The sequence below is a fragment of the Nymphalis io genome, chromosome 3, assembly GCF_905147045.1.
Source record: "Nymphalis io chromosome 3, ilAglIoxx1.1, whole genome shotgun sequence".
Taxonomy (NCBI): Eukaryota; Metazoa; Arthropoda; class Insecta; order Lepidoptera; family Nymphalidae; genus Nymphalis; species Nymphalis io.
In genome coordinates, this window is record NC_065890.1 from 6,855,378 (window position 1) to 6,868,238 (window position 12,861).

Here is a 12,861-nt window from a genome sequence, read left to right on the forward strand (position 1 = left end):
AGCCGCTGAAGCTGCTCAAATACTCAAACGCCGCAAATATTCACTTTTATAAAACGAATATGAATTTGCGGGGCTAGGTTTTGAAACATTAAGTCCATGGTCGTCTGATACTAAACAAATCATAAAAGATCTTTATAAGAAACTGGCCACACTTCTGGTGACCCAAGAGCTGGCGCTTATTTAGCCAAATGGCGTTCATCTTGCATTACATAATATTATGAAATAAAAACTCCCAAGTTCAGAGAGGTTAAAAAGAACGTAGTAATTCATTTTTAAAATTTTTATTCTACAATATATTTACTATCTATGTATACGTGGAATGTACTTTTTTAGCTACCTCATTTTACAAAAATATTTCGATTACTTAATCGAGCGTTGTTCGATCTTCTTTTTTCGAAAAATATTGCTAAATATCTCATAAAGAATAGAAAACGGAACTAAGCTATTCTTTGAGTGCGTTGTACGATGTTGATATTATTCAATTGTTTTTTTATATATATCAGTTGAATGATTTAAAGTGCTGTTTCTCAAGACCTTTCACGTGTCCTTTTTCTGTTGTAAGTCTTCTATTTACGCTGCATCTTAACTACTTATTTTACAACAAAAAAACATTTATTGAAAGTTTGTACGCTTTATGTTTATATGCTATAAGATTTAAGAACATTTTTTTACCATTATCAAGCCGTGATCGCACATTTGTTAGAAGACGATAATATTTACCGATGATTCAGAGGTCAATCTCAGGCAAGCACCATTGAATTTTCATGTGCTTGTGAAGGCAAACATCGTGACGAAACTGGAATCTACATAGTTAAACGAAAATCTGCCACGAGTATAGAGGACACTTGTTTTTTTTTACACTTATACACTTTCGTGGACTAGTAATCTACGTAAATAACAGTTATGGCCGAAATCGGTCAAAAAAGTGTTTAACAGTATGTGTAACTGGATGTAACTAACTATTAAGTTATACCATCCCTAACATTTTAGACAATTTACATGATGATATTTCAATAATATTATTAAATATTAGTAAAATTCAAGAATAAAATATTATAAATACTTTTGTTATTGATTTTAAAAAATAGTCACACCTAGGTATTATTCCTTTTACATAGAAATTACTTACAGACTTTTTTACAATCATTTATGAGTCACATTTACACACATTTCAAGAAATTGTATGATATACACCTAGGTTAAAAAAATGTATTTTGAAACATTCTATTGTGTAAGTATTTTAAATGTGCCAAGTAAAAAGCAAATCTATCGATAGCAACATCACTGCAGCAATAGTATCAAAATTTGAGCCCGGGATAAAAATAGACACGTTACATATTGTGTTATTCGGTCTATGCGTTTGTTTTACATTTTATATGGATCCATTAATAATGTTGAATTTAATTATATAGAATAAAACTACTAGGAATAAAGTTTTGTGATTTGTTATGGTGAAAACAAAATCATCTTCATCGCTGGTTTCTTTTTATAGCTTTTTTCGACTATAATGTAGCTATAGCTAAATAGGCTAATAATTCTGCGCATTACAGTTCTGGAAGGAAGGAATAAGTAACTGGTAAGAATATTGACTGAATTTCTGTATAATGGTGACTATATTACATTGGAAATAACATTACATTTGAAATTAAGTATAATGTTATTGAACTAACATAAAAATATATTTTTTTAAATAAAATATTGCCCAATAAATTTCAAAACAATAATTTTTGTGTTTGTAGTTTCGTCATGACGCGATACAAAGAGCCGAAACGACTGGAATGTCTAGCATTAATAAGACTTGGAGATTGGATAGCAAAGCAAGCGGAAACAAATATGAATCCAATCGCTTTACTCGCACAGCAAAATCCGAACACAGCTCAGACAACATTAAACCAAAAAATCGAAAATATACGACGCCATTTAGATTTTTATGTCCCATGGATGCTTTACGATAAATTAGCAAATGAAGCTATTAAAGCATTATCTGAACTTTCTGAAAGAATGAAACATTCGTTGGGATTTCGGGGATCAATGGGTAAATTTGTCAGTCAAATGAATGTAATTGTAAAAATGACTGAAGTATTATTTACGAAAAATGTTACTTACGTTTCTATTGATACGATACCCAAAATGATGCGTTCTGTTTTCTACTCAAAGCTACATATGTTGTCTGGACTTGTATATTTAAATTTGGGTTCTCTTTCCGGTGGCTGGAAAACTGCAGATATGGAGGAATCTATCATTCAGGCTTTAAAGCAACTACATTGTCTTAAATATTTATTTATAAATTATGATTGTACGGATAATATATTAAAGTGTTTAGTAGAAAACTGTACACAAATAATGAAATTAGACTTGTCGTGTTCAAAATGCATCACAAATGAAAGTATCAACATTATAAATAAGTTAAAATATTTAAAGAGCATTCAATTGTATCACACATTTGTTACGTGGGAGGGATATGTAAACTTATTGATTAATTGTCAAAATTTAGAAGACGTTGGCCGCTGTGATGAAATTGGAAAAGTATTGGAATTTATCCACATTAACTGCCCCGAAAGTTGTCCACTGAACCTAAAAATGTACGTCAGTAAATATGCTACAAGTCATCACTTACAACTAGCTGTACAAATGTGTCCCTATATTAGTATGATGACTGTGTTCCATAATACTTTACAAAGTGATCTAATGGTATTAATCAGTTTAAAAGATTTGTATGACTTAAAACTTTTATCATGCGATTTTTATGCCGACCAAATAAAACAAGTTCTTCAAGTTAAAGGATGTAATTTAGTAAAGCTACATCTCGAACACGTAGATCAAATTGATTTGAATGCTCTTATGTATATCAGTCAGATGTGCCCTTTACTTGAGACTTTGACTTTCTATAATTGTACTTTAATTCAACATACGTCTCTATTTACAAAAAAATTGGAAATATTACCGTTCAGAAACTTAAAGAAGTTAACTTGTGTATCGAGTTTTACAGATGAACAATTGATGTTTTTATTGACAAATTGTATAAATGTAGAATTCATACAAATAGGAACAGCGACTCAACTGACTGATGAATTCGTAATGAAATTATTAGACAAAAACCCACTGATTTACTTAAAAGAATTACGCATAATGCAGTCCGATTTTTTAACTATGTTATCTATAGAAAGAATAATACAGAGTTGTATGAACTTAGAAATATTAGTTGAATTAGAAAGTTGGTCCATATTATCAGACAGTGACCGAGAATATATACGCAATTATATTAAAATAAATAATTACAACGTAGATACATCTCCTATTCGTCGTTATGATGTATGAATTAACAATAACTTATTAATTCTTTTAAGTTTTTATAATAAATATTTAAAATTAAGCACACTTCTTCTTCTTTCTTCTATTGTTTTTTCTCGCAAAAATCATGATTTTGATCTTATATATTTTTGTATTGTTATAAATATTTAGTAGACTAAATCCATAAACAATATAATATTGGTATATAAGCGACACAGTATTATATATATTAAAAATATTATTGTGGCTAGGAAACTAGTGAGTATTTCGGTTTAGGATTGTCTTATTTTTTGTCTATAACGATTAAAGTTTAGATCAATACGAAAGTCCGATTAATTAAAGCCTTACATCGCTGTGTTTTTGGGTTATAGCGAAAATACTACAAGATAAATCGAAAATGTCTCTCCGATTTTTGTCCGTTTTCAGAAAGAATCTGAACTTCAGCTTAGAGGCAGAGCATGAGTAAATAATATCGCTGTTAGTAGATTCCACAACGCTACCATGGTGGCCGACGCGGTCATATGCCAGTATTAACACAGGAGTAAATCATATAGAAAATTTATTTCTCGGACCCCTAGCCATTGGGTGATGTGGTATCCTATTCAAGGTATTTTTTAAACTATAAACATCGTTAAATTTTGTCTTTTTACGAATATTATACTTGTGTTATATTGCTAAGGATCGTCACCGTATAAGAAAGTAAAATAAATCAATTTCAACATTCAAAAACAATTATTACCTGTAAATATAAATAAATTTATTATGAGTAATAAAAATCTAACTATTATAGAAACCACTTAAAGTCCACATAGGATACCTCAGGTAACCTTTACAATTCGATTTTATTAATAAAATATTACACATACACCTATGTTAACTAATTTATATTTTTATTTTCAATCCAAACCTAATTAAATTTTTTATCCATGAATTAAGGATCAGGAACTTAATGATATGTAGTGGCAGTTTTAAAAAATCTATAATAAAATTATAAACTTTTATACTGGCTTTTATTGCAATAAGCTCATAATTTTTCAAACTTTGTGTACTTATGATCCTGTCACTGCACAATTTTAAATACTGCATGGTCTCTCTTTTATTGCCAGAAGCATTAAAGACAGTTTTAGATAATAAATTTAACTTACTAGCCATTCTTGTAATTTTATTATGAAATAACAATACATTGTGCACCATAATAACATGTATATATGTATAGGTAGATGAAGCAAAATTATGGTAGGTCTACTATTATTGGAGTGCAGTAAAAAAATTATACTGAAATGTACGAATGATGTCCAAGAAATAAAAGATGTTTTGCCGATGCAATCAGCTACTTAAATGTCATTAACTAAATCTGTCAAAATATTCTAAATTGTGGCATGGCAGGAGTACTATATGCTATGCTGCATCCACCAACCTGCCTTAGAGAGTGTGATGGAATGTTTCAAAAAAATACATTCAGATTGACTCTTTAGCAGTTGTGGCACCATATACATTAAGTCTCTGGGATTAAAAAGGCATAAATTTTATTAATAATTGTATATTATAACATAAACCAATCTCAAGATTCATTAACATCAATGGGAAGCAATGCAAACATGTAAACTGGGAAAATTCCAGTAGGAAAGTTTGTTTGTTTACTCTGTTTTATCCTTTTTAATTTGGCTAGTTTAAATATTTTTAAATATTGTTTAAGGGGCCTTGTAACTGATGAGTCTGTTTCATCAATCTCTATTTTACCTGATGAAGTAACATTTTCTTTTACAATAAGAACTCCATTCTTTGAAAGGGCATCTCTGAAACAAGTTACATTAGCATTTAAAGTACAACAGCATTAAACATTATAAATTAAGAGCTTTAACATAAATAAGGATAATGTTCAAACTTTAATTTTTTAAGAAATCTATAACGCTGCATTGAGTTTATGGTATTTACTTGAATTAATTTACCTGCAACATGAGAGATATGCAATCAAATCTGTATCTGTTAAATAACCTAAAACCCATTGATTCCAAATAATGTCATATTTTCTCTCTGGTTCAAATTTTTGCAAGCTTGTTTGATATAAAGTACCTATTTTAATTTTATTTTCTCCAACGAAACTTGAAATGGCATTAATAAACTTTTCATCAGGTTCAATAATGTCAACTCTTTCAAAGAGGGGTGCTAATAGATACTTAGTTATTCTACCTATACCAGCACCACAATCAAGGGCCAAACTAGGCTTGGGGGCATTTTCTAATGCTAAAATTGTTTTCAAAAATATTGTTGAACCTTCGATATCTATATCTGATATAAAACCAAAACCTCCAAGTACTCCATCTAATGTTGCTGGAATATCTGCCCAATATTGTGAAGCTTTTTTGTAGTTAATATTTTTTTCAGTCATAATTATTTTCTTAGTAATCAATTCCCACTAACATTTAGTACACAAAATTTACACCATTGTATAAATATTAAAATAATATACAAAGTTGAAATTAATCCTTTTGTTCATCCTAATATTTAGTCCATTTATAATTTAAAAACGATTCACTGTCACATGTACCTACATTAATAAGAAAACATTGTACGGTGTACCTATGAAATTATAATGTCTATGCTATGCCTTATGTATGAGTCAGGGTTCACAACCTAATGCCAGCCAGTTACCGTACCAGGGCCCTTAAAATTATCGGATATTATTGTACAACAGGATAATGATTATAAAATAAAATAATATTATGCAAAATCACAACAATATATTTGAAATAATTTGTAATAAACTAAAAAAAAAAAAGTCATCGTCCAATTTTTTTCGTTTTGATCCCGCGAAATATTGTAACTGCCAAAACTCCGCATTAAACCAAGATATGAAACGGCTGCCATAGTTTCTAAGAAAGAAATGGGCCAATAGATGGCACTGACACTAAAAACAATTGTAATTGTTATTGGTTCGTGTAATTATCAAATTTTACATCATAATGGAAATTATCGTACAATCCACGTACGACAGTGGTGTACTATCGTACATCATACGTAGGTATGAAATTATCGTACATTTACGATAATTATCGTACGGTTGTGAACCCTGGTATGAGTCATCAGTCAAGTCAAAACTAACGAAGTCAATGATATAATACCAACTCCTACATATCATTCCCCAAGAGGGCCAACTATAACTTCCCCTAAATATCGATTAGGAACCCCTAAATTTTGGTTATACACTCGGTTTGAGAGGTAATTTCAAATACAAATTAAAAATATATTCAAGTAGTATTAAATAGCTGTTGTATTTATGCGGGTGCATTTTACACATTTACATACATTAATGAATGACCTAATGATGATAACAATTAAATTAAACGATTATTGTTTTTCATTCAGTGACCAGAAATCTATGCCCGGGCCGCCTACATGTTATATAAGCATGCTGACCGTTGAGCTGATTTCAATCTCAATATATTATAGTTTTTTGATATTTTAGTTATAGTTTATATTAGGAGTGTATATTTGGTTTAGTTTGTTGCTTGCGTTGGAGGCTCAATATAAATTGTATAGAGTCGTACGTCTTTCTAAGGAAAATAAAAATCTTGAATTATAGACTTTTTAAAAAATTCCCCTAAATAAATGTACCCCCTAAAAACCCCCTGGACATCTTGATTCCCCCCAAATTTGGGGGATAAACCCACAAGTTGGCATCACTGAGCGAAGTACCTAGTAAGCGAACATTAAATGAATTACTGTCAAGTGTCAAATAACGAATTGTCAGTTTTCAGCAAAGACTACTATTGTCTATTGTATAGGTACTGGAATTTACCATATATACTATATATTTTAGTAATAATTTAGTAAAACTTCAATTATCATGTATTGTCAGTACATAAGGATGTATACAAAAAACTTTAAAAGTCAAAAACAAATATTTTTTTGCGAGATTCTTTACTCTCGAAAAAATTAAAGAATTTGCAACATCAGCAAATCTTGGAATTAATTATTAAGTAATGCAAACCGTAGTTTAACGTTATATTATCTTTGAAGTAATGAGACAAGTCAAGCGTAAGTGTAGTAAAGCATGTTCATTTAGAGTTTCCAATATAAATCAAATTATACATCCATATTTATAATATCTAATATATGACCCAAAGTGTCGAAAGGATTTAGAAATAGAGCCTAATATTTTTTTATAAATTTGGTTAGTTTTTTTACAATATAGGTAATGAATATAAGCCTATAAATGTTTAAATTAAGAAATTATATGTTCTCATAATACGTATATTATAGCATACAAAGCGCTAACTCACTTTCGCATTTATAATATTAATTAGGGTAAAACAAAATTACTAAATAGTTATCGTTACTTAAATAAGTATAAAATTTTGCAATTGCTGAAAGAGCGTAACAATCGTAGAAAATGGCTACTCAGTTATCACATTTATTTGGAATAATGAACATATTACTTTCACTTTCACATGTTCATCTATTGGGCATTGTCTCAAGTAACTTATGCTTATAAAATGTGCATTAACTATAAATATGAATTATGCAAAATTAAAAAATACATTCATAATTTAGGGCTAATTTCAATATGAGATTAATTAAAATATTATATTTCTATTATTTATTTACGTTTACAGCTTTTTAGAATTCATCGCTTGCAACACTAGAATAAACTGTCTTTATGTCAGTTTAGGTGGTGACAAGAAGGTGTTTTGAAAATGGTGTGTACTATATTTTTTAAAAAATTATCCAAATACATTATACACATCAAATGAGAATGTTAAATTTAAATGTGAAATATCTATTAAGTATAGATATATAAAGACTTTGATACATTAAGTTTTAGTTATCTCTAGTAATAATGGTAAATTATTTGGTTAAACATTCCTCATGATAAAAGTATATTTATTATTGCAGTGTATATTATTTTGATACAACGAAAAATTATGTAGAGAAACAATGTAAATTGTTTATTTCTACTATGTAAAATATTTTTTTGTCATTTAATATTAATAACCATTAAAATTTAACAGGGGAAGGTTAAGTGCTCAGAATTACGCACTAAAGACAAAAAAGAACTCTTCAAACAACTTGAAGAGTTAAAAACGGAGTTAACTAATCTCCGAGTGGCTAAAGTAACTGGTGGAGTTGCTTCTAAGCTATCAAAAATGTAAGTATATTTTTCTTTACTGATTTTAATGTAGTTATGTTATACATATATAATTTGTGTGTAACTTACTAAATATATTGTGATTTTATTTACAAAATATATAAAATCATTTGCTAATAAAAGAAAGTACTATACTGCAATAGAATTAATTAGCTTTAAATTAATCATAAATTAATTGGTATAAACACAACCTACGCCTCACTATGTATCAATTTCGTATTTTAATTATTAAAAAGTTCTTTTAAAACTTTAATGTTAATTAAAAAGTTTATTATCAAACTTTTTTATCATGTATTATAATTAATCAATGCATTTAGAACATTTTAAGTAGAGTTTTCGAAGTAATTTTTCAATTTGGTAATTCTAACGAAATAGACTGAAGTCATGTGCAAATAAAATATACTTTTAAAATAACTAAGTGAATTATTAACATTACTTTTCTATTAAAATGTTATATTTGTGATTGCATTGGGTGTACCTATTGTCTTATAATAACAATGAATATGTTATAGTATAAAGTATTTTATTGACCCAATTCACCATTCCTGAATTGAATACAAATCTTTAGCTAATATACAGTATATTTTCAAAAGACGTAATTCGTTAGTAATTAAGTGATGTAAAAGTTTAGATACTTTTTAGCTGTTTGTATTAAGAAATAAATGTTTATGAAATAAATTTATAAAATATAATGGTATCAATGATTGTTATAATGTTTTTAACTTATTTTCCAGACGTGTTGTCAGAAAAGCCATAGCACGTGTTTACATTGTCTACCATCAAAAAATGAAGGTTAATTTAAGAAATCACTACAAAAACAAAAAGTACAAGCCTCTTGATTTGAGACCCAAGAAGACTCGCGCTATGCGCAAGGCCCTTACTAAGCACGAGGCAAAAATCAAGACTCAAAAAGAGATCAGAAAGAAGTCTCTATTTCCACCTAGAGTGTATGCTGTAAAAGCTTAAATAAAATTTTAAATAACTTTTTGGATTATTATTAATATACAAATAATTACCTAGCATTTTATTATTATAACCATTTTAATAATAAGGTCTTAGAAATACAAAAACAGTTTTATTAGTATATTTTCTTTCTACCTTAACATAAAAATGTTAAAACTTGATGATTGAATATGATCCGTCTGATTTGAAATAGCACTAAAGTGCAATTATAACTGGGTGAACCAAGAATTAACCTAGTTGCAAATGTGTATGTAGTCAATAATTAAATCAGCCACCAAGTGGTTACTGATTAACTGGTAACCACTAAATCTGCTTTCGATTTTCCCTGAATTCATATTTGTAGTCACTCCTTCTCGAAGTTATTTCATTTGTTAAGAAACCGAAACATGAAATTTTTCTTTCATATTATAGAATAAATTTTCATTGGCTTGGAAGACAAAATTATATTTGTATGTCCATTATTACATACTAAAAAAATGTTGGCTATTTTAATAAATTAACTCATATTTGAAAGGACAAAGAAAAAGCATCAGATTAATTTTGCAGTCTTTATTTAAGTCACTAATGAAAAAATATAAATTCTACAGTCAAAATTATTAAAAGTTCTTAATTATATTTAGTTATTATAAAGAAAAGCACTATGCTTTCAATTACAGTAAATGCAAGTTGTTTTATCACTTGTTTTTAAAATGATGCTTAAGAAGGTGATGGTCATCTTCTATAAAATAAACTATCAAATACCCTGGTAAAAATGTAGAAATATGAAAATAGTATACAATACTGTTTAAAAATTCTAAGTAAATATTGTCAAAGATTAATATAACACTGTTTCTTTAAACATAGCTTTATTTATGTAATACATATAGATTTCAATAAAGCTTAAAATCATTTAGGCAATTGTTATAATGATGCTCCAGACAAAGTATTCAGAGACATCAAAAAAATCTAATGCTTTTGAATATAAACTGAGTTTACAACTCTTCATGTTTAGGTCTTTTTCTATCAGGAAATGACCAAAATTCTGAAGGCAATCCTTTGACATCTCTTTCTCTCTTTACAAATGCTGTGAATGATGAAACACAATTCCCGATAAAGTAATTAGCTTGACCTAAGATGGCTAAATCAAGATGAGGATTACTAGGTTTTAATCTTTGTACAGTGACATCTATATATTGAAGAGCATTTTCAAAATCTTCTTTCATATAATTAGAATCTGATGCAACAAAAACATATTTTATATCCTTGTATTTTTTAAGTGCTCTTTTAACTTGTCTGAAAAAAAGGAATTATTTATTAGTTCTAATAAAATTACATTAAACATACTCTATTAAGTAAGTTAAAATTTATTTTTTGTTCTATCTGGATGTAATCATCTCTATGTATAATCATCAACTCTTTAATTCAGCAAACATGTAATAATATGGTATTATATATCATTTTATACCTAATCAAACTTACTTGATGATTTCACTTTTTTGTGGAAGGCACATTGAAGGTGTTAATTTTCCTCTTTCATTTTTATATCCAACACACTGTGGTGCTGAAAACAGCTTTGGACTGTCAGCTACATGTTGGCAAGCTTTCACCCAATCTTGTCCATTTCTCAGATGTATGCCCAAAAAACCTCCACCACTCATGTTTTTTTTGATAAAAACTTTAGTTTTATTAATAATGTCATCATTCCAAGTAACATATTGTTGTAAATTAACATTTTCTGATTGAACTGGAAAACTTGCTGGTGCACCTAAAATTGATTTTTTATTACATTAAATAAGCAACAAAAATCCTGATTTACCACTTCAATAATGCAATTTATTCAACATTTTATACATTTATAATAATTATAAAAAGTTATATACGTAAAAATACATTGAAAAATAACTAACCAGTAAATGCTAACACAGGCCACTTAGAGGGAGGATATGTTTTTTTCCACAATTCCATCATGTTAACATTATGGGCATCATAATTAAGAGGGCCATAAAATTCAGATTTTACAAATTCTATTTGAAAAGTATCCCAGAATGGACCAAAAGGGTTTCCAGATTTTGCATTACAGCTGTTTTGTATTTCTCCAATTCTTTGTGTATAGCAAAATGAAATTCTTTCATGTGGAGGCCAAATTTCCTGGGCAATATTTTTCATAAAATATTCCATTGTTACTACTTGATGGTATTCTTTTAAAGAATCAACATTAAAGTATACATTAAAAGGAACTTGAATAGATCTCATTTCCCCATATCGATACTCAACCCATGGCGGCAATACGAGTGTTCTGTTTATTCCTTTACTAAAGGCTAATGACCCTAAAAAATGGTCAGCTTGATTTCCAAATCTACCTAAAATTAATGAAATAACGAATAAAATAAATACTTTAGTATTGTACGAAATTGTTTTCGTTTTGTATTTGAGGTAGTGATAATGTTTTAAATGTTTGCATTTAAACACATATAAAGAATACCGACCACTAAGATTGTTCTATACTTACCCATACACGGACAATAAACAACATATCCATCAGTTTTGGTACCAAAAATTGTTACAACATTTAGTGTTAAAATTATTGTTACAATAGTTATGATCTCAACCATTTTGAACAATTCAGGAATGACAAAAACATATTGTTATTTTTACAGTTGACTAACGATTACTGTACTTTACGATTTATTTTACTTTTGAGTATTGAGCTTGATAATATTAAATCAAATATATTATTTTCAGGTTATGTTTATAAAAAAACAACTGTCAATAAGTAGAGAGTAGGGATGTACGTGACATACGACAGAAATATATATCGAATAAACATTATCTGCGTATTCGAAAACATTCAAATCACTTTCATAAATTACGAAAATAAAAGATATTGCAGTTCATGCGATAGTCATGTTATCATTTTATTTATTTTGTTACAACATATATAAACATAAATAAAATTATCACATGACTATTTGATTAAAATGATGATTTTATGTTTAATGTGTGAGTTTTTTTATTTAATTTATTAATTATGTATTTAACATATTTGATTAAATATGTAATTATTCGCTAAAAATATATAATATTAGGTGTATTGTTTTATTTTAAGTTATAATAGAAAAATCCTTTTACAGTATTGGCGTGAGCGACGCCTTTAAGAAATTAGGTACCTACAAGTTTAGGTCAACATATTTAATTTTTAGGCTTTTTCGGACTTTTTTTTTATGGACCAAAGATTTCGAACCGTGCTTAAAAAGACAGATGAATTCTTTTGCTTACTTCTCGATTTAAAATAAAATATTGCATTTGTTTTGTAAATATAGTGTATAATATTATAGTAGCCTACAGTTTTTGTTATAAAATTGAACATTCAAATCTCCGTCATTTATTGTCAGTTGGCATAATATAGTATATAATAAGATTAGAAATTTGGACGCCGATTGGCGGCCTCGTTAGGTACGTAAATATTATTGTTGTAGACG

The 12,861-nt window shown here is 28.3% G+C and overlaps 4 protein-coding genes across 5 annotated transcripts in view; 2 read left to right on the plus strand and 2 right to left on the minus strand.

Annotated features, from left to right (window-relative positions):
• LOC126780882 (uncharacterized) overlaps nucleotides 1–3,373 on the plus strand; it is a 44,059-nt gene extending 40,686 nt beyond the window's left edge. The window contains exons 1-2 of one of the 2 annotated variants that reach the window (XM_050505556.1): nucleotides 1,310–1,576; nucleotides 1,740–3,373. In XM_050505556.1, the coding sequence (XP_050361513.1) occupies nucleotides 1,747–3,318 (1,572 nt within the window). In that variant the 5' untranslated portion in view covers nucleotides 1,310–1,576; nucleotides 1,740–1,746 and the 3' untranslated portion in view covers nucleotides 3,319–3,373. Of the gene's footprint in view, nucleotides 1–1,309; nucleotides 1,577–1,739 lie in introns of those variants that run through there. The other variant, XM_050505557.1, reaches the window with a different exon arrangement.
• Nucleotides 3,374–4,815: 1,442 nt separating this feature from the next.
• Nucleotides 4,816–5,871, minus strand: LOC126780895 (alpha N-terminal protein methyltransferase 1-like). Its single transcript, XM_050505582.1, has 2 exons — nucleotides 5,241–5,871; nucleotides 4,816–5,087 (listed from the first exon to the last, which is right to left on the minus strand). The coding sequence occupies exons 1-2, from the start codon at nucleotides 5,678–5,680 to the stop codon at nucleotides 4,853–4,855; spliced, it is 675 nt and encodes a 224-aa protein (XP_050361539.1). The 5' UTR covers nucleotides 5,681–5,871; the 3' UTR covers nucleotides 4,816–4,852.
• Nucleotides 5,872–7,922: 2,051 nt separating this feature from the next.
• LOC126780901 (60S ribosomal protein L35) lies at nucleotides 7,923–9,423 on the plus strand. Its single transcript, XM_050505589.1, has 3 exons — nucleotides 7,923–7,991; nucleotides 8,304–8,440; nucleotides 9,175–9,423. Exons 1-3 carry the CDS (start codon nucleotides 7,989–7,991, stop codon nucleotides 9,404–9,406), a joined length of 372 nt encoding a protein of 123 aa, XP_050361546.1. The 5' UTR covers nucleotides 7,923–7,988; the 3' UTR covers nucleotides 9,407–9,423.
• A 597-nt stretch (nucleotides 9,424–10,020) lies between these two features.
• On the minus strand, nucleotides 10,021–12,137 carry LOC126780889 (GDP-fucose protein O-fucosyltransferase 1). The gene is made up of 4 exons (XM_050505575.1): nucleotides 11,892–12,137; nucleotides 11,290–11,742; nucleotides 10,862–11,147; nucleotides 10,021–10,675 (listed from the first exon to the last, which is right to left on the minus strand). Exons 1-4 carry the CDS (start codon nucleotides 11,992–11,994, stop codon nucleotides 10,375–10,377), a joined length of 1,143 nt encoding a protein of 380 aa, XP_050361532.1. The 5' UTR covers nucleotides 11,995–12,137; the 3' UTR covers nucleotides 10,021–10,374.
• Nucleotides 12,138–12,861: the final 724 nt, after the last annotated feature.